Raw genomic sequence first — 23,905 nt, 5'->3', positions numbered from 1 at the left:
AGAACAAGCAGTGGCATTGCTGAATAGGAAGTAAATACAACATCAAATGTTAATGCTTCAGTCATACGTCAGCTGGGAAAGGTGGTGGTCAGTTTGACTAGTACCTGACTGGGAAACGAACTGACAAACTTCCACTTTTGTGTGGATCTCTCTTGGACACTTGAAGAGTAACAACTCATGGTTGGTTATTTTTGTTTTGTTTCTGAGGGCAAAAATCACAAGCAGAAGTTGCTGAAAATAGGATGAGAAGTTAATCAGGTTTATGAGAGATAAAGGCTTAGTTTCAACTCTGAGATGTAGAGAATAGTCTGAAATGCTGATTTTACTGTGTGTGTCTTTAAGCCTGTGATCTTCAGTTATCTTATAGACCCTAAGTTAGCAACATAGCTTTATGATTCAGATCTATTATTATCTGGCCGAATACATCTTTCATTGTCTTAATTATATCTTTGTGATATAGTAAAATCTGTTGTTTAATTTGCAATCAGATCACAAATTAGACAACAGTTTCGAGCAACTTTCTAAAATCACTTGGATGGTTTTGATTTAATGTGGGAAAGATGAGGGGAGAAAACTTAAAGGTCAAGATAACTTAAAGGTCAAGATAATAAGGTGGACCAGATATGTAGAGCTAAACTTTTTGGGCACTTTTGAGTTGAAAAAATTGGCTTTTCATTTAAAAATGTACTTAACATTTATTTTGAAATGAAATTATCAAAAGATTTTGACCTTAGCATAAGCTTTAAATATCAAATACTCAGTTTTATTTTATGAAACAAAAGGAATCTGAAAGAAATTAGACATGATCAAAAGCAAATTTAATTAAAATAGAATATTCTACCTTCAACCTATTAGTCTTGCTACAATTCCTCTTAAGAGACATGGATTTGTTAGAATTTATGTCATCCTAATAATTAACTGAAGTGAAAGAATTTTATTTTTAGAGCTACAGACTCTTTGATGTCATCTAATCCACTACTGATTGTAGCAATTTCTTTAGTAGTGTCCTTGGTAAGTGGATATATAGCTACTATCATTAATAGGAATCTTATTATTCATGAGACAGCATTGCAGTGCTCTTCAAAAAATATTTTTGTCCCAGAGACAAAACAGCTTTATTTTGTCATCTGCATGACAGTTTTATGGTACTGAAAGGAGCACTCAGTGGAATTCCTGTTTGAATTAATTAGCCAAGCCAATATTCCTTTTATAGTGGTGATCTTTTTGAAAAAATGGAATTACTGGAATTATTAGAACTACCAAGTAATTATCGGGGTTGAGAAATTGTGGATAATGGTAGCAGACTACAATGAAGAAAAAACATGGTCCTAATATTTAAAGAAAAGGAAGGAGAGATATATTCTTAAAGTGACAGTTTAATTTTTATATTGATGTTGGGTAAGCTTCAAGAGCTGGTTATTAAACAAATGGTTTGAGAGCATTTAAAACATGTTATATCTTTAGTAGCCAACATAGGTTTACTTAGAAGCAAGTTATGCCAACCTAACCTTATTTCTTTTTTGATGGTAGATCAGCTGACATAGCAAATCATTTCAGCAGAAAGCTTTTTTTGTTGCTGTTTTTTAAAAAATATTTATTTATTTATTTGGTTGTGCTGGGTCTTTGTTGCGGCAGGTGGGCTCCCTAGTTGCAGCTCACGGGTTCCTTAGTTGCGGCACATGGGCTCCTTAGTTGTGGCATGAGAACTCTTAGTTGCAGCATGCAATGTGGGATCTAGTTCCCTGACCAGGGATCAAACCCGGGTCCCCTGCACTGGGAGCGTGGAGTCTTAACCACTGCGCCGCCAGGGAAGACCCTCAGCAGAAAGTCTGACCACTTTCCTGTGATGTCTTTCTGGATATGTATGCTGTTAAATCAAAAAATGGTTAAGTAGATTCGCAGTAAATTGTACAATCATTGGAAAGTCTCTGAATGAAGTACTCTAGGGTTGTATTTTTGACTATGTTTTGTTCAAGATTTTTGTGAGTGATATGGACATATTTGCTCAACTTGTGGAGAACACAAGTTTAAAGAGACTGATACAATGATGCGAGACAGACAAATCCCAGTAGGCTGGTATGTTGGTTCAAAAACAACAGGATGAAATTTAACTGTGTAAAGTCCCTTATTTAGATTTCAGAAATTTAACTGTGTAAAGTCCCTTATTTAGATTTCAGAAATTAGCTGTGTAGGTAGAGGAAGTCAGTTACATGAAAAACAATCTGGGATATATAGTATGAACCAATAACATGATGTGACTACTGAAAAAGCTAACTCAATCTTTTGCTGTATTAACAGAAACATTGGGTCCCCAGCTAGGAATGAGGTTCTTCTGCTGTGTCTGTGACATAGTGGACTATACATGAGTATGGTATTGACAGTTGGGCAGCACAGTGTAGGAGAAACATTATCAAACTAGTGTGTGTATGACAGAAATCACGACACATAGGCAATGCTTGAAGAAACCAGGAGTGCTAGTTTTTAAAGATAAAAAGAACTGGAAGTGGAGGCTGAGAGAGGTTAAGTAAATTGTCCAAGATGGTATCATTAGTTAATGGCAGATCCCATTCTCTACTCTTAGTTCAGCGTTCTTTCTACTCATCACAGTCTGTTCTCCCAGAAAGTATTAAAACCAATACTACCAGGGACAGGTTATTAGGAAGAGGATTTGGGCTCTGCACAAGAGCTTTTAGTGATTGGTGTTGTCCTCTAATATACTGAGTTCTTTGTTACTGGAAGAATTAAAATAGATTCCATATATTGTTTATTAGAGACATTGTGTATTTTAAGGGATAATTGTAAGCTGTCAGAAACTGAGCTGGTTATCATATGTGGAGGGCGATCAACCATATTCCTTTTTACATCTCTTGTCCTGGTTAATTATTAATAACGCCCTCTTTCCCACTCTAGGGTGTCCCAGTTTGGATGATAAATTGTATGATTGCCTTCATTATAAGGTCCCTTCCAACTCTGTGTCTGCTGAATGAAGATTATTTCAACATAAATTATATTGTTTGTCATCAGAGATCAACTCTGGTGTCAATATGTGGAGGCTTTGAGAAAGTCCCTTAACTTTTTTTTTGGAAAATTTCAAATGCAAAAGTAGGGAGAGTGGTATAATGAATTCCTAGGTACCTATCACCTAGCTTCACAATTATCAGTTCATGGTCCATCATGTTTGATGAGTCCTCCGTCAACTTTTTCCCGGATTATTTTGAAGTAAATCCAGAGTGTCATATCACATCATCTATAAATATTTCAGTATGTATTGCTACGAGATAATGACTCTTTTTTAAAACATAACTTTACTATCATTGTAACACTTTAAAAAGTTGATACTAATTCTAAAATCTTTCATTACCAGGTAGTATTCAAATTTCCCTGAGTCAATGTATACAGACACACACGCACACACGTAAACAAAATGTGCGTGTGTGTTACACACACACATATGTAAACAAAATGTGTGTGTGTGTTTTACAGTTTGTTTGGATACTGAGAGTGTATATATTGCAATAGACTGATGTATTATTTACAGTCATCTCATCCCTGGTCCCTCCTTCTTTCTCCTGTTTTTCCTTTTCCTCTTCATGGTGTTTTTCTTTCCTGTTCTCTTTCCTCCTCTTCCTCCTCCTTCAGTCTTTTTTCTCTCTTCTTCTTTTTTTTTTTTTCATTTTCACTTTATTTGTGAAGAAACTGGGGCATTTGTCCTATAGAGTTTTCCCCCGTCTGAATTTTGATGATTTCAGCCATGTCATTTGCTCCTGTGTTTCCTGTATGAATCAGTTTTCAAAATAATGAGTAGTTTCCTTCACATCTTCCAAAGATAACGTGATTTTTTTTTTTTAGTGTATCATGATTAACTCATGGTTAATTGGTTATTGATGTGTTTTAGCCCATTACACTTATTATTGTTGTTGACGCTTGAAGTGACCCATCTTTGGCCAGTGAGAGCCTCTTCGTGGTGTTTCTGAGTCTTGTCAATATGACCCCAAAAGCCTTTGATGGCTTTCTTGCTTTCTGGCATGACCAGATATTCCAGGCTCATATTGTACTTTTTTCATTCCAGGCCTCACGCCAGCATTTTCACTCTTCCTCTCCCTCCAGGGAACAACTGCGGGAAGCAATTTCTTGTAAGAAATTGTTGCACTTTGCAAAGTTGCATGTCTGTCTCTAGTGAGTTGCTGAGCCAGATTCTCTCAGGTCTCAAGTTACCCCTTGGTTTGTTTAAGTTGGTAGATCAGGCAGCTTTAATAGTTTGAACCATTCTCCTCTCTTTGAAGTAACTTGGTTGGTTTGTTCAGTCTTTATTCCTTTCTTTGCCTTTTGAGTACAGGCATGCTGTGTTCCTTTTCTGCTTGTGAAATAGAAGTGGAAGGACCAAAGCCTTGTCTCATGATGCTGAACTTTAGTGGCTCAGACCAAGTGCTGAGCAAAACTGTCAGAGGTGTGATTTTGGAAACTCCCACCTAGTCATGGTTAGATATTAAACATTTCATTTCTCCAGGAGGAATGTACATTTCTTCTCTGAACAGCCAAATTTTCTGCCTTAAGTTTGGATACTTAGAACAGCAGAGCCTGAGACAAGGATTTGGGTACATATAGTTTATTTGGAAGGTGATCCCTGGAAACACAGTGAGGGAGTGGGGAAGAGAGACAAGGGAGGCGGAAAAGCCAGAAAAGGGTGCATAAATGAGTGGGTTATTGTTGTGGGTAGATGGGGTTAAAGCCTACTTCCAGCCTCCCAACCATGTAGAACTCCTCCATATTGTCCCAAGGAAGGGCAAAGAAGTTCTTTAGATATCCATTCTCATCCTTTGGTCTTAGTGTCATTCACTTTCAGGCACTGTAGCTTTTTGTCTGTTTGGTTTTTGTTTTTGTTTTTTTTTGCCAAGCTCTCTTTTAGGCCAGAGAATGTCCTTAGGCAGACAGGTGAAATTACTTGAGCTGGTTTATAGTGTATGTGGGGGGTAGCAGGATGAGGAGGGGAGTTAGGGAAATGGGGAGTGGGGTTTGGGGTGGGGAAGTTGTTTTGCTCCCCAGAGACCATTTGGCCATATCTGGAGATACTTTTGGTTGTCACAACTGAGGGAGGAGGAGAGTGTTACTGGCTGGCATCTAGTGGGTAGAGGCCCGGGATATTGCTAAACATCCTACTCATAGAGTGGCCCCCTACAACAAAGAATTATCCAGCCCCAAATGTCAGTGGGACTGAGGTTGAGAAGCTTGCGTGTACAGGAATCCAGAGCTGCAGTGAGTGCTGAGGTGGGTGGACCAGGTGGATATGGGTGGGGCAACAGCGGCATCTGCTACACTTCTCTAGATGTGCTTTGGGTTTCCTACAACTCTGCTTTTGCTGACGATGTTCCCTTCCTCACTTCATTTCTAAATCCTTTTCATTCTTTAATTTTTTGGTATATGTTCTGTATTGTTTCACTTTTTATGAAAGAATATATTAATGTATTTTGTAATTTTTTTTTCTTTTAGAGTTGTTTTTGTTATCTAACACCCAGCTCAAGTGCCACTTCTTTGATGAAGCCATCTCTTATATTCCTTACTAATACCTCCATTTTCAGAATTTCCATGGCATGTTATTTTGTCCATTTAATGTGACACTAATCAGTTTTAACCTTATACTGTTTTTTTCTTTCAAATTGTTATTTTTTTTTTTTATTAATTAGTTTATTTATTTTTGGCTCTGTTGGGTCTTCGTTTCTGTGCGAGGGCTTTCTCTAGTTGCGGAGAGCGGGGGCCACTCTTCATCGCGGTGCGTGGGCCTCTCACTATCGCGGCCTCTCTTGTTGCGGAGCACAGGCTCCAGATGCGCAGGCTCAGTAATTGTGGCTCACGGGCCTAGTTGCTCCGTGGCATGTGGGATCTTCCCGGACCAGGGCTCGAACCCGTGTCCCCTCCATTGGCAGGCAGATTCTCAACCACTGCGCCACCAGGGAAGCCCCTCAAATTGTTATTTTTAAAAATAACGTCTATCCTATAAAAATTTTGAAAGAATTGTACGATGAACATCTGTAAAATCTTTATCTTATTTGTCAGTTGTTAACATTTTACCATATTTATTTCGCTCTTTACTCACACACGTGTGCATACGTATGCAGATATAGATTATATTTATATCTATATATCTAAATCTTTTTGCAGAGCCATTTTAAAGTAAGTTGCAAACATTTTGATACTTCACCTCTAGTACTTCAGTATATATCTCTCATTAAAAGGACATTTTTCTTCTATAGAATCTCAATGCCATTATCACGCTCAAGAAATTTAACATTGATACAATAGTATTATCTAATATGTGGCTCATATTTATATTTCCAGTTGTCCATTAATGTCCTTTTAGCTTTTTTCCCCTGATCTGTGGTCCAGGGAAGGATCATCACTGTATTTACTGCTCATACCTCTTTTATTTTCTTTAATCTAGAATAGTTCTCTTACCATTTTTTTTTTTCCTTCACTCATGATATCTATGGTTCTGAAGACTCCAGGCCTGTTGTTTTGTAGAATGTTCCACAGTTTGGTTTGTCTGATTATCTCTTCATGATTGCATTTAGCTTAAACATGTTTGCCAAGCTTTCTAAACAGGTGGTGTTATATCCTTCTCAGTGCAGTCATCATAAGGTCCATGATGCCCATTTGTTCCATTGTTGGTGTTGCTAAGTTTGGCCACGTGGTTAAATTAAGGTAGCATCTGCCAGATTTCTCCATTATAAAGATACCTTTTTTTATATTGTAATTTATTAGTTATCTGTGGGCTGATATTTGAGACTATCCTGTTCCCCAACAAGTTTTTGTCCATTGGTTTTAGTATCCATTGGTTGATGCTATTCTGAATCAATAATTTATTAGTGTTTATAGTTATTTTCATAAATGTCTTACCTCTAAGATCATACCTCCTAGATTGCAACCTTAATTGGAGTAGAATCTCTTAATTCTTATTCTGTTACTGACATGACGTAGAGTATTGTATATGCTCAATATTTTTTGAGGTATTGAGTGAATTAACAAGTAAAGATTATCTCTAAAAATGAGAAAAAAAGCCTTCTTTTATCCTGCCAGTTCAACCTAAATCTTTACAGTTACATACTCTTTTTTCTTAAGCTTCTTCAAGTATAGAATAATCAGTTACCTTTTTCTGTGTGTGTGTGTGTATTGCGTCACATACAATACTATGATTTTTTCCATGGTATCCTCCAAATGGCAATGTCTCTTCTCTGTAAATGCAAAGTTACTTACTCTGTATATTTGAATCAACTTTTTTATCCATCTCACTATGATATTTAGTTCACAGAAAATGAAATGTAAATACATAGTAATGTAGAGGCTATATACCTAAATTAATTAATTAACATCAGTTTCACTATGTCATGACAGTCATTATTACTGATTTGTTTAAAAATTATATTTGATACCTAACTACTTTCTAAAACTACAAAAAACAATCATAGAAAGGTTGAGAAAGCTTACTTTCTTTTTATGGTTTCAGATGCATTTTAGTCATTAAAAAAAGTTGGTAACAAATTGTATTAATGAAACATTTTGTGAATATGCATCAGAAAATTATTAAGATTAAAGTTGTCTACAATAGAATATTTATTACTCAATAAAGTAATGCTAATTCATAGCATTTGACTTAAGATATTGTTATTTTATGTGCTGAAATAAGGATACAAAATTTCAAGGTTAAAGGTTCATTTAAAGCATAACATCTGAAGATGGGACATTATACCCCTTTCCTAATTAGCCTAAGTTTCTAAGAATCAGCAACATAGCAAATTCCCTTTGACATACCTAAGAATTATGTAGCTTAATTTCCTGACAACTGTCTCTTTTTATAAACCACTGAAACAACTGACATGTTTTATCTGGAGAAAAGAAGACTAATAGAAGAAGTCATTTGCAGATGATTTAGGTACTGCCATGTAGGATAATGCTTAGGGTAGGACTTCCATGAATAGGTAAAAGTGATCTGTAGGCATATATATTTTTTCTGTACAAGATAGTACTTTATGCATCGACTAATGACTGCCCAGCAACAGAATCTGCTGCCTATGAAATAGTGAGCACATTTTACCTGGAAGTGGTCATGGAAGTTTGCGTGACCTTCTTACTTTCCCTTCATTCCCTTTGTTCTCTTCTTTCCTTTTATTTGTTCCTCTAGCTCTGTGCTGCCTAGTGTGGTCACTGCTAGCGACAAGTGGCAATGGAGTATTTAAAATATGGGTAATCTGAATTTGAGATGTGCTGTAAATGTGACACAACAGATTCTGAAATCTTAGTACTAAAAATAATGTAAAATATCTCATTAATTACCTTTATATTCATTGTGCATTGAAATAATACTGTTTTGTATCTATTGGCTAAATAAATAATTAAGATTAATTAATTTTAGTTAATTGTTTTGTTTATGATTATTTATTAAATATTTATTTATTACGATTAATTATCAGTTCCAGATAAGAAGGAATATTCTCCACCCTATCTCTCTCAGTGGTTACAATTAAAAACCCTAGAATACCTAAAGAATATAAACAGCAACTACCTGAGGACTCAGACAAATAAATAATAGCAGACATACTAAGAAGAGAGATCAAAGCTCAAAGAACGGCCCATATAGAGGTTAAAGGTTAGTTTCCTGTCGCCCCCCCCCCCCCCCATTTTTCCTTTCCCATCTCCTGGTTTAGACCCTAGAGTACCCTGGATCCTGGAACTATGCAATGGACATGGACAGAAGAAACTGCAAGGAAAACCCTTTCTCTCGGGTCAGAAGATCAAAAGGGTGGGGTGGGGGTGCTTTAGGATGGAGCTTTTTAAACTCTCCTGGCCTTAACTCAGGTAAACTCCAGTGGTGAAACTGGACTCCTGCAGCAGCCTCTCTAACTCTTTTGCTGCTTCACCTTTAGGTGGACACAGTCATGGGAAGCACACGAGAACTTGGGAAGGCTAAAACTCCTGCTTTCTAGCCGGAACACCAGGAAAAGGCACCCCTGGGAGTCAGAGAGTATAGAGGGAAATCACGGAGAGCTGGAGAAAAAGCTGGAGAAAAAGTGAAACTGATGTTAATTAATTAATTTAGGTATAGAGCTGGAGAAAAGCATCCTTTAATTTGTGTATGGAATCTCAGGCTTATTTTCGAACTACACATGTATGGAACTGGACAGAATCAATATAGCAAAGGCTTTGAGAATTAAACTGTGGTGTAGACTCTTGCCCAGGTCCCTGACTGGTCTCTGGGTAACATACACTTGGGGAAAACCAGGATAGCATTAAAAGGCTTTGAAAACTCTACTGCCATTTGAACCAAGTCCATAGAACATAGTTTAGCACTTTCAGTCTGAACCTAACTTTATATCAACTTATTTGACAGCTTAAATGAACAAACTCCTTGAAAGACATAAATTATCAAAACTCACTGCAGAAGAAATAGATACTCTGAATAATATTATATCTGTTAAAACAATTGAATTCATAGCTTTAAAAAGGCAATCTTTCAAAAATAAAACTCCAGGTCCAGATCATCTCAGGCGAATTCTACTAAACATTTAAGGAAGAAATAGCACCAGTTCACCACAGTCTCTTCCAGAAATTGAAGTGGACACAAAATTTACCAACTCATTTTATAAGGCCACATTCTCCAGGTATAAAAACCAGTCAAAGAAGTACAAGAAAAATAAAGTTTAGACCAGTATCCATCATTTGAAGAGAGAAGCAACTCTTCAAAAAATATCAGCAGATTGAATCTAGCAGAACAAAAAAATGTATCATGACCAGGTGGGCTTTATCCTAGGAATAAATAACACGTTCAACATTTGAAAATCAATCATGTTATTCTCATTATTTACAGACTAGTATACAAGATAAACTGTATGATCATATCAATAGATGCAGAAAAAACATTGGACAAAATTCAAAATCTGTTCATAACAAATACTTTTAGCAGACTAGGAATAGAAGGGAATTTCCTCAACCTGAACCTGAAAAGACATCTACACAAAACCTACAACTAACATCATACATGGTAAAAAAAACTAATGCTTTCCTCCTAAGACTGAGAACAAGGTAAGGATGTTCACTTTCACCACTCCTGTATAACTTTATACTAGAAATTGTAGACAGAGTAGTAAGGCAAGAAAAAGAAATAAAAGGCATGCAGATTGGAAAGGAAGAGATAACACTGCCTCTGTTTGCCTCTGTTTGTGTTCTAGCGGGAGGTGACACAGGAAACTGTTACAGAGTAGAAGAATCTCAGCCCTTTGATATGACATGATTGTTTATGTAGAAAATCCCAAGGAATTTCTAGAAAACTCCTAGAACTAATAAGTGAGTTTTCCGTGGTTGTAGGATACAAGGTCAACACAGGAAACTCAATCATATTTTTTTATGCTAGCAAGAACAGTTGGAAACAAATTTTAAAAACAGTGCCATTATAATAGCTACTCTCTCTCAAAATAAAGTACAATAAATAAAATGGAAAGAAAAAAGAAATAGTTATAAATTTAATAAGATATGTTCAGGATCTATATGCAGATGAAAGGAATCAAAGACCTTGGGACTTCCCTGCTGGTGCTGTGGCTAAGACTCCACGCTTCCACTGCAGGGGGCACAGATTCCATCCCTGGTTGGGGAACTAAGATCCTGCATGCCACATGGCATGGCCAAAAAAAAAAACCAAAGGAATCAAAGACCTCAGTAAATGGAAAGACGTATCATATTGATGGATTGGAAGACTCAATATAGTTGTCATTTTCCCTAAATTAATCTATAGTTTTAGTGTAATTCCCATCAAAATCCCAGCAGGATTTTGTAGATATTGATAAGATGATTTTAAAATTTATTTGGAAAGGCAAAGGAATTAGAATAGCAAAATAATTTTGGAAAGAGGAACAAAGTTGGAGGAATCAGACTACTAAATTTTAAGACTTGTCATCAGGGTGGTACAGTATTGACAAAAGAATAGACATGAATCAATAAAATAAAATACAAAGTACAATAATAGAACCACATAAATATGGTCAGTTTATTTTTCACAATTATGAAAAAAACACTTCAATGGAAAAAAGGGATAGTCTTCTTAAAAAATGGTGCTAGAGTGATTGGGCACCTCTATGCCAAGGGAAAAAAAATAACCTCCATCTATATCTTAAACCATGTACAAAAAATAATGAATCACATTCTGAAATGTAAAATTTCAAACTATAAAACTCTGAGAATAAAACATAAGTAGGAAGTCTTTGTAACTTGAGTTAGGCAATGAATTCTTAGATACAGCATCAAAAACACAATCTGTAAAAGAAAAAAGTTGATGAATTGGATTTCACCAAAATTAAAACCTTTGTTCTGCTGAAGATGCTGTTAAGAGAGTGAAAAGATAAGACACAGTGGGAGAAAATATTTGTAAATCACATATCTAACAGAGGACAAATTTCAAGAACATATAAAGAGCTCTCAAAAGTCAATAATAAGAAAACAAACAACTGAATAATAAGCAATGAGCAATAGATTTGAACAGTCTACCAAAGAAGATATACAGATAGCAAATAAGAATGTAAAAAGATGCTCAACTTCCTTAGTCATTAGGTAAATGTAAATTAAAACCATAATGAGATGCCATGAGACACCTGTTGGAAGGACTAAAAACAACAAGGACTATGAGAACAACAAACTGACCACATCAGTTGGTGAGAATGTGTATCAGTTGGAACTCTCATGCATTGTTTCTGTGACTATTAAATGAAACAGCCATTCTGGAAAAGAGTTTGGCAATTTGTTTTAAGGTTAAAGATACACTTTTTCATATGATCTAGCAGTTCCACTCCTAAGTATTTACTAGAAATGATAATCATTTTTCTAGAGATGGAAATTTTGTATTCATACAAAAACCTGTACATGGATGTTTGTAGCTGCATTATAAGACTGGAGATAACCCAAGTGTCCTTCATTGGGTAAATGGATAAACAAACTGTGGTACATCCATACGATGAAACACTAGTCAGCCAAGGAAAGGAACAGACTATTCATACATGCATTTAAATGTATCAATACATTTGGCTGGATTTTAAATACCTTACTATATGATTCTAAATATGACATTCTGGAAAATGTGAAACTGAAGGGACAGAGAACAGATCAGAGGTTGCCAAGGATGAGGGATGGTGGGAAAGTTCAACAACAAAGGCATAGCATGAAGAGATTTTGGAGGGTATCCTAATTTTGGTAGCATTTATACAAATCTATGCATGTGAATCTACACATAAGATAAAACTCATTTAACTCTACACAAAAAAGGTACATTTTACTGTATATAAAATTTTAAAAAATAGTTTAAAATTTAATTTCATCCTTTTCTTTTTACTCTTTTCAAGTTGCTACTAATAATTTTTAAATTATGTATATGGCTTGTATTATATTTCTGTTGCGCACCGCAGCTTAGATACTGGAAATGCAAATAAGGAGTACATGTGGTCTCAGTCTAGAGACAGGAATCTGATAGAAGGAAGTCTCATAAGGAAAGGAGGGAAATTTAAATGATCTCAGTTTAATCTACCCCCACTTTCATCCTTTCCTCTACAGATAATTTTTGAGGGCCTGTTTCATGCAAATTATAACAACTCTCAGATATAATTCTTTATAGTCTCTTTTTCTTAATATAGGAAAAGAAATTTTACCTCTTAAGACAAAAAAATGTGCTGTACAATGGAATCATTGGCAGTATCTCTGAATTTGTGGGGAAAACAGAGTGTATGTTTGAGGCATTTGATAAGTTTCTTCATCATATCCTTGTGATGAATGTTCAGGTTTGTAGGGTTTTTTTTTGCAAAATTTTAAGATTTATTAATTATTGATGCTGTGTAACTGAGGATTTTAATTTTTATATTTTTCTGCATTTAAAATGTTTCTACATATTTGAAATACTTCATGTTTTAAAAAGATATCAATCAATTAAAAAAATAGTAGGCATATAGATGGTAGATAGACAAAAATGATAGATAAATGGATAGTGATATGGGCATAGACTAGATCCTAGTACTTCATTCAGCCTTTTACTAGTCCTAAGCATGAGGGACTCCTATAAACTTCAAATAAATAATCCACACGTGTACAAATGTTGTAAGTTACAAAGCGCTTTCGAACCTATTATTTCATTAGAACTAGACAGCATCCCATAAGGTATGAAGAACGATGATTTTCATGTCTTACATTTTTTTCAGATGAGGGAAATGAGGTTCAATGAGTTTCAATGATTTATAGAAGGTTACACAGATAATATACTGTGAAACTATTACTCAAATCTAACCTATTCCCTTGCCAATCTACCCTATAGGAAGGAGTATGAGGGGGTAGGGGAAGTCTTTACTACCCTGTCTTGCTGTCACCCAATGGATTGGGGAAGAAAGGGTAGAAGAGAACTGGGTACACACACTGAACCTCAGAGGTGGGGGTCTGCTTCGTGCATGGGATACACTCGTGGTCCTGCAGGCTTCCAGTACGTGTCTTTTGGTAGAACCTGGGCAGACAGTCCCCACAGACGGCATTAGAGGTAGCTGTACAGTTAGCCTTCTGGATACGATTGATGACAGCACAGGTGATGCAAGTCTGACATCTGTGGTGGCCCCAGCTGCTTTTGTATCTGAGGGCAGGGCAGGCTGTGCAGTATGCACCTCTACCTTCTCCGTAACCACAATCCTGCTAGTACTGGAGGGTCTCCTGCAGAAGTGGGGAGGCGGCTGTGGCTCACCGCGGGGACAAAGAAAATGGCAGCAGCAGTTCTGGGGAGGACTCATTGGCGTGAGCCCTCCCGGAGGCTGCTGTCAGTCCCACCCAACAGCCTGTTGGCTCCAATGCTGCAGGTTTGTAGTATTTGGGGGTAAATATTATTGTTTGAATGTTTGCACCCAAGAGGTACTGATAATTGAACTGTGGCTGCCAGAGAGGGAGTTTCCCAGAAGCATGGTTAGCCAGTCTGTGTATAACTTGAAAGTGAGGGTGCCAGCCCTAAATTGGAATAGAACCTAAGAATATTCTGATGGGTTGTAAATAGAGAGGTGAATCTAACAAGATTGAAATGTAATAGAGATAAATTTAAACTCCTGAAATGGCTTCCGAAATTCAGGTATCCAAGTTAAGAATGAGGGATATATGGCTTAGCATTAGTGTATATGTAAAATTTGGGGGCTTTTAGTTGATAGGACGCGTAATATGAGTTAACATTGATACGGCTGCCAAAAAAGCGACTTCAATTTGCAGTGGTATTTATTAATAGAAGTTTAGTATCTAAAATGAAGGCATGGATTTTTTTTTACTTGATTCTGTGTTCTTTAGAGCACACCTGGAATCTTGTGTTTGGTTCTGGGTATTACCCTCTAAGAGGACTGTTGACAAACTGGTACACATGCAGAGAAGAGAGAGGAGACAGTGATAAAGGAAATGGAGACCAAGTCATAAGAGGAATAGTGAAAGAAACTGGGATATTTAACCTGGTCAAGAGGTGACTCATGGTGGGGTTGAAAGAGAGGTCTCAAGAACTGCCTGCAAATAATTGAAGGGCTCTGATATTAAAGTGAAACTACACTTGTTCCATAAATTCCTAAGAACCAGTAGATGAAATTTTCAGAGAAAGATAGGTTGCATTTCAGTGTAAGGAAACACTATCAAGAGTTAGAACTAACTTTTGGAAATAAGTTAACCTCTCCAAAATCTTTTGTAGAACTGTTGCTTAAACCTGCCTTTCTGTTGAAAATCTCCTTCAGCCTAGCATTTCCACAAGACTCTTGTCTGACCCTTACTTCCCATAATTGGGAGTTTCAGTAAATAATCATTTTATGTAGCCACTGATAGGAATAATTCTTCCATCATTGGCAAAATACCACTTATTTACCATTTGAATTGCTTCTTTGAAACTGTGTTTTCCTGGCAGTGATTTAAGCTTAAGATAGACAAAATAGCACCATGCTATAAGAATAAGGAAAGGAGCTTGTGGACAAGCTGTGTTCCTTCTGTAACCGGGGAGCAGGACATGTGGCCCGCTCTGTGGACCTGGTGATTGGGGCTTCCTGAGATGGTGCTGGTATGCTCTGAAGAGTGTCAGCTGCCAAGGCACAGCATGTAAATAAAAACTTTCTAGCACCGATTGTGATTTCTATGAAGAATTGTAGATGTGTATTTTCAAAGAGAAGTTTTCCTGCCCCATTGGTCCTACAGTGGTAGTCTGTCAATTTTCAGGGAATCATGAAAAATAAGACTTGAAACTGCCATTTTGTTGTTACGTGTTTGTTATACTTCTAGCCATTCTAGGTGTTTTGTTTCTTTACTTTTTCTTTCTTTGTTTGTTTCTTTCTTAACCTCACCTTATATCACCTCTGATCCTATTTTTATTTCTTTGTTCTCTTGCCTGCTCTTCCTTTTTATGAAAAGTTGGAGTAAGCAGTATCCAAGTGATCTGTACTCTGTGTTTGTATCATCTTCTCCAGGGTGAAATAAAGGAAATGCGATGTTATTGCTCTTCTCCATGATTTGTGTTGGTCTTTTTCCACCATCTCTGCCTTGAGGTCAGGGACTATGTTTTCTACTTCCTAGATAACTCCCCAGGTATCTAATGTGTGCATCTGTGCATGGTGGGTTTTTAATAAATGTTCTCGTCTAATTTACTGACCATTCTCCCTAGCAAGGAAACATTGCTGCATTTTATTCCCAAGAGGCTATAGAGTATTAAGGTAGAGTGTTTTAGGAGTTCTTTGAGGTTGAAAGTAAGATTTTGAGAAATTCTGAAATGTAAGAGTGTGAAATTCTGAAAGATATTTATTTCTTTGTTTTGAAAATTACTTGTATAATATTTTTACTATGTGTAATATGGTTATCTCTATTTTCTTTCTCTCTAAAAGGATCCTTTCAGTTGAGGGTGTAATAATTGGTATACATTGTTTCCTTTAAAAAATTTATTGCATATTTAAGTAATTTTGGCAGCTTTAAAAAATTTTTTCAAATCAATGAAAATTAAAAAAAAATTAACACTCCCCAGTACTCTCTTTTAAAAGGACCCATTTGGGGAACTTGTTGAAAAATAAAGGTCTTTGTAAGTATTCATCTTATAAAAACATTCTTTGCTTTTAAAAAGGACTCATTGCAGAGTTTCTTTAAATGGAGAACTCTCCAATTGCATTTTCAAGATGATTTTAGTTATAAAAAATAATTTACTCATAACCGTTGAGTAAACACTTTCTAATTTATTTGTGTTTAAGTTTGGATTAAAATGGGATGAATTTTTGCATCAGATTAAAGAAAACAATGGCTTTATTGAGATATAATTCACATACCATGCAATTCACTCTTCAAAATATACAATTTAGTGGTTTTTAATACATTCACGAAGTTGTGCAACCATCAACACAAATTCCAGAACATTTTCATCTCCACAAAAAGAAACTTTGTGCTTGTTAGCAGTAACTCCCCACTCCCCCCTTTCCAGGCCCCTGGCAACCATCAATCTACTTTCTGTCGCTATGGATTTACATATTCTGGACATTTCATAGAAGTGGAATTACACAACAGTCATACAATATGTGGCCTTTTGTGTCTGGCTGTTTTCACTTAGCATAAAGTTTTCAAGGTTTATCCACATTGTAGCATATATCAGTACTTCTTTTTTTTTTTTTTTTAATAGTTGAATAATATTCTATTATATTTATATACCACATTTTATTTATCCATTTATCAGTTGATGAACACTGAGTTGTTTCTTTTTGGCTATTGTGAATAATGCTGCTACAAACATTCATGTGCAAGTCTTTGTGTGGACATACGTTTCCATTTTTCTTGGGTGTATACCTAGGAATGGAATTGGTGGGTCCTGAAGTAACTCTATGTTTAGCATTCTGAGGATTGCCAAACTGTTTTCCAAAGTGATGGCACTGTTTTATATTCTCACCAGCACTGTATGAGGGTTCCAGTTTCTCCACAGCCTCACCAACACTTGTCATTATTTGTCTTTTTGATTGTAGCCATCATAGTGGGTCTGAAGTGGTATCTTATTGTGGTTTTGATTTTCATTTCCTTAATGACAAATGATGTTGAGCATCTTTTCATACATTTATTGACCATTTCTATATCTTCTTTGGAGAAATGTCTATTCAAATCCTTTGCTCATTTTTAATTGGGTTGTTTGCCTTTTATTGTTGAAGTAAAAGGGTTCTTTATATTCTGGGTATGAGTCCTTTATCAGATATGTGATTTGCCAAATCCTAAATCCAAATTTTTTCCCATTCTGTGGGTTGTCTTTTCACTTTCTAGGTATTGTTCTTTGAAGGACAAAAGTTTTAAATTTTTATGAAGTCCAGTTTACCTACTTTTGTTGCTTGTGCTTTTGATTTATCATCTAAGAAAACATTGCCTAGTTATGAAGATTTACTCGTATGCTTTCTTTGAAGATTTTTATAGTTTTTGCTCATACACTTAGGTCTTAGATCCATTTTGAGTTAATTTTTGTATATGGTATGAGTTGGGACTCAAGTTCATTCTTTTGCATGTGGCTATCCAGTTCTCCCAGCACCATTTGTTGAAAAGACTCTGTCTTAGTCTGTTCAGGCTGCTATAACAGATTACCATACACTGGGTGGCTTAAACAACAGATGTTTATTTCTCACAGTTCTGGAGGCTGGGAAGTCTGAGATGAAGGTGCTGGCAGAGTCAGTGGTGAGGGTCTTCTTCCTGGTTCATAAACAGTCTGTCTTTTTGTTATAACCTCGCATGGCAGAAGCGGGAGGGGCCTTCTCTTGGTTCTCTTTTATAAGGGCACTAATCCCATTCATGAGGGCTCTGCCCTTATGACTTAATCACCCACAAAGGCCCACCTACAAGTACTGTCATACTGGGGATTAGGTTTCAACATATGAATTTTAAAGGGACACAAACATTCAGTCTATAGCAGACTCTTTTATTTAAAAATTTTTTAAAAATTGTGTAAAATATATATAACAAACATCTCAGTAGTGTTAAGTACATTCACATTGTTGTGCAATCTCCATAACTCTTTTCATCTTACAAAACTGAAACTCTGTACCCTTTAAAGAACAACTTCCCATTCTCCCCTTCTCCCAGCTCCTGCTAACCACCATTCTCCTTTCTGCCTCTATGAATTTGACTACTCTGGGTACCTCATATAAGTGAACTTGTACAGTATTTGTGTTTTTTATGACTGGCTCATTGCACTTTCCATAACGTCCTCAAGGTTCACCCATATTATACCATGTGTCAAAATGTATTTGTGTGTGTGTGTGTGTGTGTGTGTGTGTATGTGTGTGCGTGGACCATTTTTAAAGTCTTTATTGAATTTGTTACAATATTGCTTCTGTTTTATGTTTTGGTTTTTTGGCCACAAGGCATGTGGGATCTTAGCTCCCTGACCAGGAATTGAACCCGTACCCCCTGCATTGGAAGGCGAAGTCTTAACCACTGGTCTGCCAGGGAAGTCCCAGAATGTCCTTTTTTAAAGCTGATTAATATTCCGTTGTATCTGTACACTGCATTTTGTTTATCCATTCATCTGTCAATGGACACTTGTGTTGTTTTCATTAGTCTATCGTGAATAATGCTGCTGTGAACCTGAGTATGAAAATATTTGTTTGAGACACTAACACTGATTTCACTTCTTTTGAATATATACCCAGAGTAGAATTGCTGGATCATATGGTAATTGTATTTTTAAATGTTTGAGGTACTGCCATATTGTTTTCCATAGCAGCTGCATCATTTTACATTTCCACCAGTGGTGCACAGGGGTTCCAGTTTCTCCACAACCTCGCCAACACTTGTTATATTCTCTCTCTCTTTTTTCTTTAATAGTCATCCTTATGGGTGTCAAATGATGAAAAACTCTTTTTGCCCCACTGAATTGTCTTGGCGCCCTTGGCAGAAATCAATTGACTATAAATATGAAAGTTTATTTCCAGAGTCTGAATTCTGTTCCATTGATCTGTATGTCTGTCCTTATGTCGTTACCACACTGTCTTGATCACTGTGGCTTTGTAATAAATTTTGAAATTGGGAAGTGTGAGTCTTTCAACTTTGCTCTTTTTCAGGATTACTTTTTGGCCATGGTGGATCCCTTGCATTTCCATATGACTTTTAGGATTGGTTTGTCAATTTCTGCAAAAAAATAAGCCAGCAGGATTGCATGAAATCTATAGATTAATTTAGATAGTATTGTCATCTTAACAATATTAAGTCTCCTGATCCATGAACATGAGTTGTTCATCTCCCATATACGTAGGCTTTCTTTAAAGTCTTTCAACAATGTTTTGTAGTTTTTAAAGTGCAAGTCTTAACACTTCTTTCGTTAAGTTTATTCCTAAGTATTTCATTCTTTTTGATGTTGTTGTAAATGGAATTATATTCTTAACTTTATGTTTGGATTGTTTGTTAGTAGTGTATAGAAAAGCAGTTGATTTTATACATCTATCTTGTATCTTGCAACCTTGTGAAGCTTGTTTATTAGTTCTCATAGTTTTGTGTGTGTGTGTCTGTGTGTGTCTGTGTGTGTGTGTGTGTGTGTGTGAATTCTTTAGGGTTTTCTATATGCAAGATCATGTCATCTGTGGATAGAGATAAGTTTAGTTTTTCTTTCCAATCTAGATGCCATTCATTTCTTTTTCTTGCCTAATTGCCCTGGCTAGAACCTCCAGTACAGTGTTGAATAGAATTGGCAAGAGTAGATATCCTTGGATCAGATTTCTAATGTTTAGTGGTTTGGAAATATGTATTACTGACAGTGCTCCTTTGAGAACTTGAAAATCCAGCATTGTGTCCTCCTGTAGTAACAAAAGTAATAAAATTTCTTCTATTGGAATTTAGCATGCTATTTATTTTTTGAACATCAAGGCACAATAGATTCTAGCTTGGCTTTTTCCAAAACTTTAATGCCTCTGTTCTATTAACTTATGGGTATAGTTGAGTAAGAATGAATAATCAGTACATTTATATTGTCTTTGCCTCTTAGTCTTGGCTTGGGGTAATGCTTTATAGTTAGAACACTTGAAGGAAGTTTATAATTTGTAATAGATATAGTTAAAACCAGGGATAATGATTGTGGTAGGGTGAAGGAGAGGTAGTGATTGTACTACTTTTGATAATTTAATTCCACACCCAACTTCTGAAGAGTATATTTTCTTGTTTAGATTTATTCCCTACAGAAAGTGGTAGAAGTAACTCTTCCATACTTTATTCTTTTTTTAAAAAATAAATTTATTTATTTATTTTTGGCTGCGTTGGGTGTTCGTTGCTGCGCGCGGGTTTTCTCTATTTGTGGTGAACAGGGGCTACTCTTCATTGCGGCGCGCGGGCTTCTCATTGCGGTGGCTTCTCTTGTTATGGAGCATGGGCTGTAGGCTCACGGGCTTCAGTAGTTGTGACACGCAGGCTCAGTAGTTGTGGCTCGCAGGCTCTAGAATGCAGGCTCAGTAGTTATGGCGCACGGGCTTAGTTGCTCTGCGGCATGTGGGATCTTCCTGGACCAGGGCTTGAACCTGTGTCCCCTGCATTGGCAGGCAGATTCTTAACCACTGCACCACCAGGGAAGCCCTATTCTGTACTGTAGATTTTGTCAGTACTTAGATACCCAATTCAGAGAACAGAATTTCTTTCATATATTGAGCATTTCTTGAATATATTCTGTATCTATTGTACTTTGCCCTGTCGGAGAAGACATGAAATAAGTATAAGAGCATATTTATTCTCTGAATGCTTACAAGATATTTAGGAAGATCAAGTATATGTACTTACTTTGTACTGCTGTGTATTTGTGCTGCAGTGTATATGTTCTGTCCCCCTCACTAAATGTAAGCTCCTTGAGGATAACCATCTTTGTATTGACATGGTATGTATCATAGTGCCTCACATGTACCATGTGTTTATTATGAATTTTTAAAATTAATGGAGCTACGAAACCAACATAAGACTACAGTTAAATACTCACTGAATGGCATAACCAATCAGTATTGTTGAATTTCAGAAGTAACAATGATCAGTGTGTACTGGATTTATTAGGGAAGGCTTCATGCAAGAGAAGGTAATTAAGAGGGCTCATACAAGATGAGTAAGAACTGAGCAAGGGGAAAGAGCATTTCAACTAGGTGTCATAGTTTGGAGGTCAGCGAGTGGATCATGTTGATTGGAATAGAAAATTGGTATCGGCTTGTAGATAGAAAGAAGGGTGGATAAATAAGGAACATTGTGTTTTGGAGGCCTTAAATGCCAGTTTGAAAAGTTTGCTCTTACTCCATTTGACATTAGAGAACCATTGAAATTTTTTGAGCTAGGATGTTTTGGGGCAAAGCAGTACTTTAAGATTTACTTTATGATAGTATGTATTATGGGCGGGACGTATTGGGAGACCATTTAAGAGGGTATGGTAGTAATTCTTCTAGTCTGTTGAGTCCTTAAAAACAGAGTTTTTTGTTTGATCTTTCATGCCCAGCATAGTGCCTAGAGGAGAGTTCAAATTTTTGTTCTTTGGATGCATAACTGTATGGACTAAGTCGTCTGGGCCTGGGTTGAGCTGTTAGCAGTAGGAAATATGCATATGCGAAACATTTTGGGGAAAAAATTGAGATGACTTGTTTTCTAAGAGTATAAAGGGTGTGGGTCAGTTCAAAGATGACATTAAAGTTTCAGCATAGGTGACTAAGGAGTAGCAGTGCCATCCCTAGAAATGGGGAAGTCAGTTAGGGGAAGAGAGGAGTGAGAAAAGGGATAGTCATGAGCATGTTTTTAGACTTGTTGAGTTTGAAGTTGAAATACATAGTACACAGGGTTAGAAAGGCTCAAATGAAAACTGAATTCTGAATGTTTGAATTTAGATGTCACTATGAAGATATTATTGTTTGAGCAGTAAAAATGACTGGACTGATACAACACTATGTGTGTGCATGGGTACAGAGGTTGTGGGCATGTATACAAGTATACACACTCTTGTACACTAGAACCCAGTATGTGTGTTAGATTGTGGATATACTAATCTGCTTGTTGGTGTTAGTGGAATGATGAGGACTGATTCTTGGGGTGAGCAGAGGGAAAAAAAAGGAAGCTAAAGAAGGAGAAAGGAGAGGAACAGAGAGGTAGAAGATCTTATAGTACAAATTTGCCAAGGAGCTTTTGTAATTTATCTTATGCTTCAATATAATACTTTCAATAGTAATAACACTGTTACTCACAATAGTAGTACTCCTGTTTGACTTGTTGAGTGCTTACCATATGCCAGACACCTAGCTAGACATGCTATCTCTTTTTACCCTCACAACAAATCTGTGATGTCAGTACTATTATATCTTCTTTTTACTGATGAGGAAACTGAACTCTAAAGAAGTTAAAACTTGCCCAAATGACTTGAACTAATAAATAATTAGGAGATCCTGTGGTTTTAAATCTGACTTTTTGGACTCCAAGCCAAATGTTCTTTCCATTATACCAAAGGTTTGTGTGTTTAATTTCTTCAAGACAAGGACTTTATCTTTAGAAAATCAGTCCTTGATAAAGGCTTATTAATTAACAGGCAGTGATTGGACAGTAATGTTTCCTATTAACAAAATCTGCATGTACTTTGGATGTTATTGCTTCTACTTTTCTACATGGGTATTTATATTTATAGTGTATTAGGAGGTAACACTTTCTGATTGCATGCTGTGGATGTTAATTTAAAAGAAGATATCAGTTCTTTCGTTTCTGAAAGTGCTTTTCAGTATTTTTGTTAAACTAATATAAACTTCTTTTAGAAGTTTTTCTGATGCACTCCTCAGATCATTCATACATTTGCAAGGAAATAAGAAGGGCTGACATTTTCTTTTATTTCAGGGGATATCATTTTCAATGCCCAGTACCCAGAGCTGCCTCCCGACTTTATCTTTGGAGAAGATGCTGAGTTCCTGCCAGACCCCTCGGCTCTGCATGTGAGTACTGCAGGCCTGTTTGGATGATCTCTGTTTGCTGAAAGGAGAATAAAGTTAGCTTTTGATAATTCTTTAACAGATACATTTGCTGAACGTATGGATTTTTTCCACCCCTTTTTTCTCTGTCCTATGAAATAAGTGTAACTCGTTATGTGCCAAAATAATAAGAGATTTTTTTTCATTGCAGTTTTACTTTCAGACTATTTTGAATTAATGAAAACCTCTAGCATATTGGTTAAAATATATTTACTTCAGCTGAAGGAGACATGTTGAAAACATTTTCTTTGTTTTAACTTAATATTTCATGCCTGCAATCAATTTTCTAATGTTTACTAACACTTCATCACGGGGCTTGTTAGGGGAGTGTTTCTTGGCTCTTCAGGAGGCCTTTTTTTGTATAGAAGTGAAAGTGGCAAATTTGGACTTACATCTGCATTTTCTCAGTATTATTATCAGAAGGGTAAAGACCAGATTAAGTGTTCTTTATTAAGCAAGACCAAAAACTTTGTAGTTGAAGTAAAATGTTTCTGGATTTAAAGCAGAGAAAAGGGTGGTAGTACTTGTCAGAGCACATGTGGTTTGTATAAAAAATGTTTTTTTCATGGCTAGTGGAGAAAAGCATGTGCCATTTTATTTAAAAGGTCTGACCAGACAAAATGTCTCTCTCTTTCCCTTCTCAAGTTTGAATTTGCTATGATGCCTATACCATAAGAGGTTCTATTATTGTTCAAAAACTATGTTCTTAGTTTTGTTTTTTGGAAATTTTTTTTTGTCTCATTGAAGTTTTGTAATTAAAAGTTTGAGGACTTGCTTTGAAATCTTGTCCCCCCTCCCTTTTTTAAAAGGGAAGTATTAAACAGGAAGTACTAACCCAAACCTAAAGAATTATCTTAAATTTTGGAACACAGCTGTAAAAATACAGTTGGCAAGAGTAGGATGGGTTTGTTGCAAAATTTCTAATA

The 23,905-nt window shown here is 36.2% G+C and overlaps 1 protein-coding gene across 3 annotated transcripts in view; it reads left to right on the top strand.

The window, feature by feature from the left end:
- BABAM2 (BRISC and BRCA1 A complex member 2) overlaps positions 1-23,905 on the top strand; it is a 444,468-nt gene that overhangs the window by 67,506 nt on the left and 353,057 nt on the right. For all 3 annotated transcript variants that reach the window (XM_059942959.1, XM_059942958.1, XM_059942957.1), the window contains exon 4: positions 22,849-22,943. In XM_059942959.1, coding sequence (XP_059798942.1) covers positions 22,849-22,943 — 95 coding nt within the window. The remainder of the gene's footprint in view (positions 1-22,848; positions 22,944-23,905) is intronic.

Source organism: Balaenoptera ricei, chromosome 13 (assembly GCF_028023285.1).
Source record: "Balaenoptera ricei isolate mBalRic1 chromosome 13, mBalRic1.hap2, whole genome shotgun sequence".
Classification (NCBI taxonomy): domain Eukaryota; kingdom Metazoa; phylum Chordata; class Mammalia; order Artiodactyla; family Balaenopteridae; genus Balaenoptera; species Balaenoptera ricei.
The sequence above is the reverse complement of the archived record's forward strand: the minus strand, read 5'-3'. Positions and strand labels throughout refer to the sequence as shown.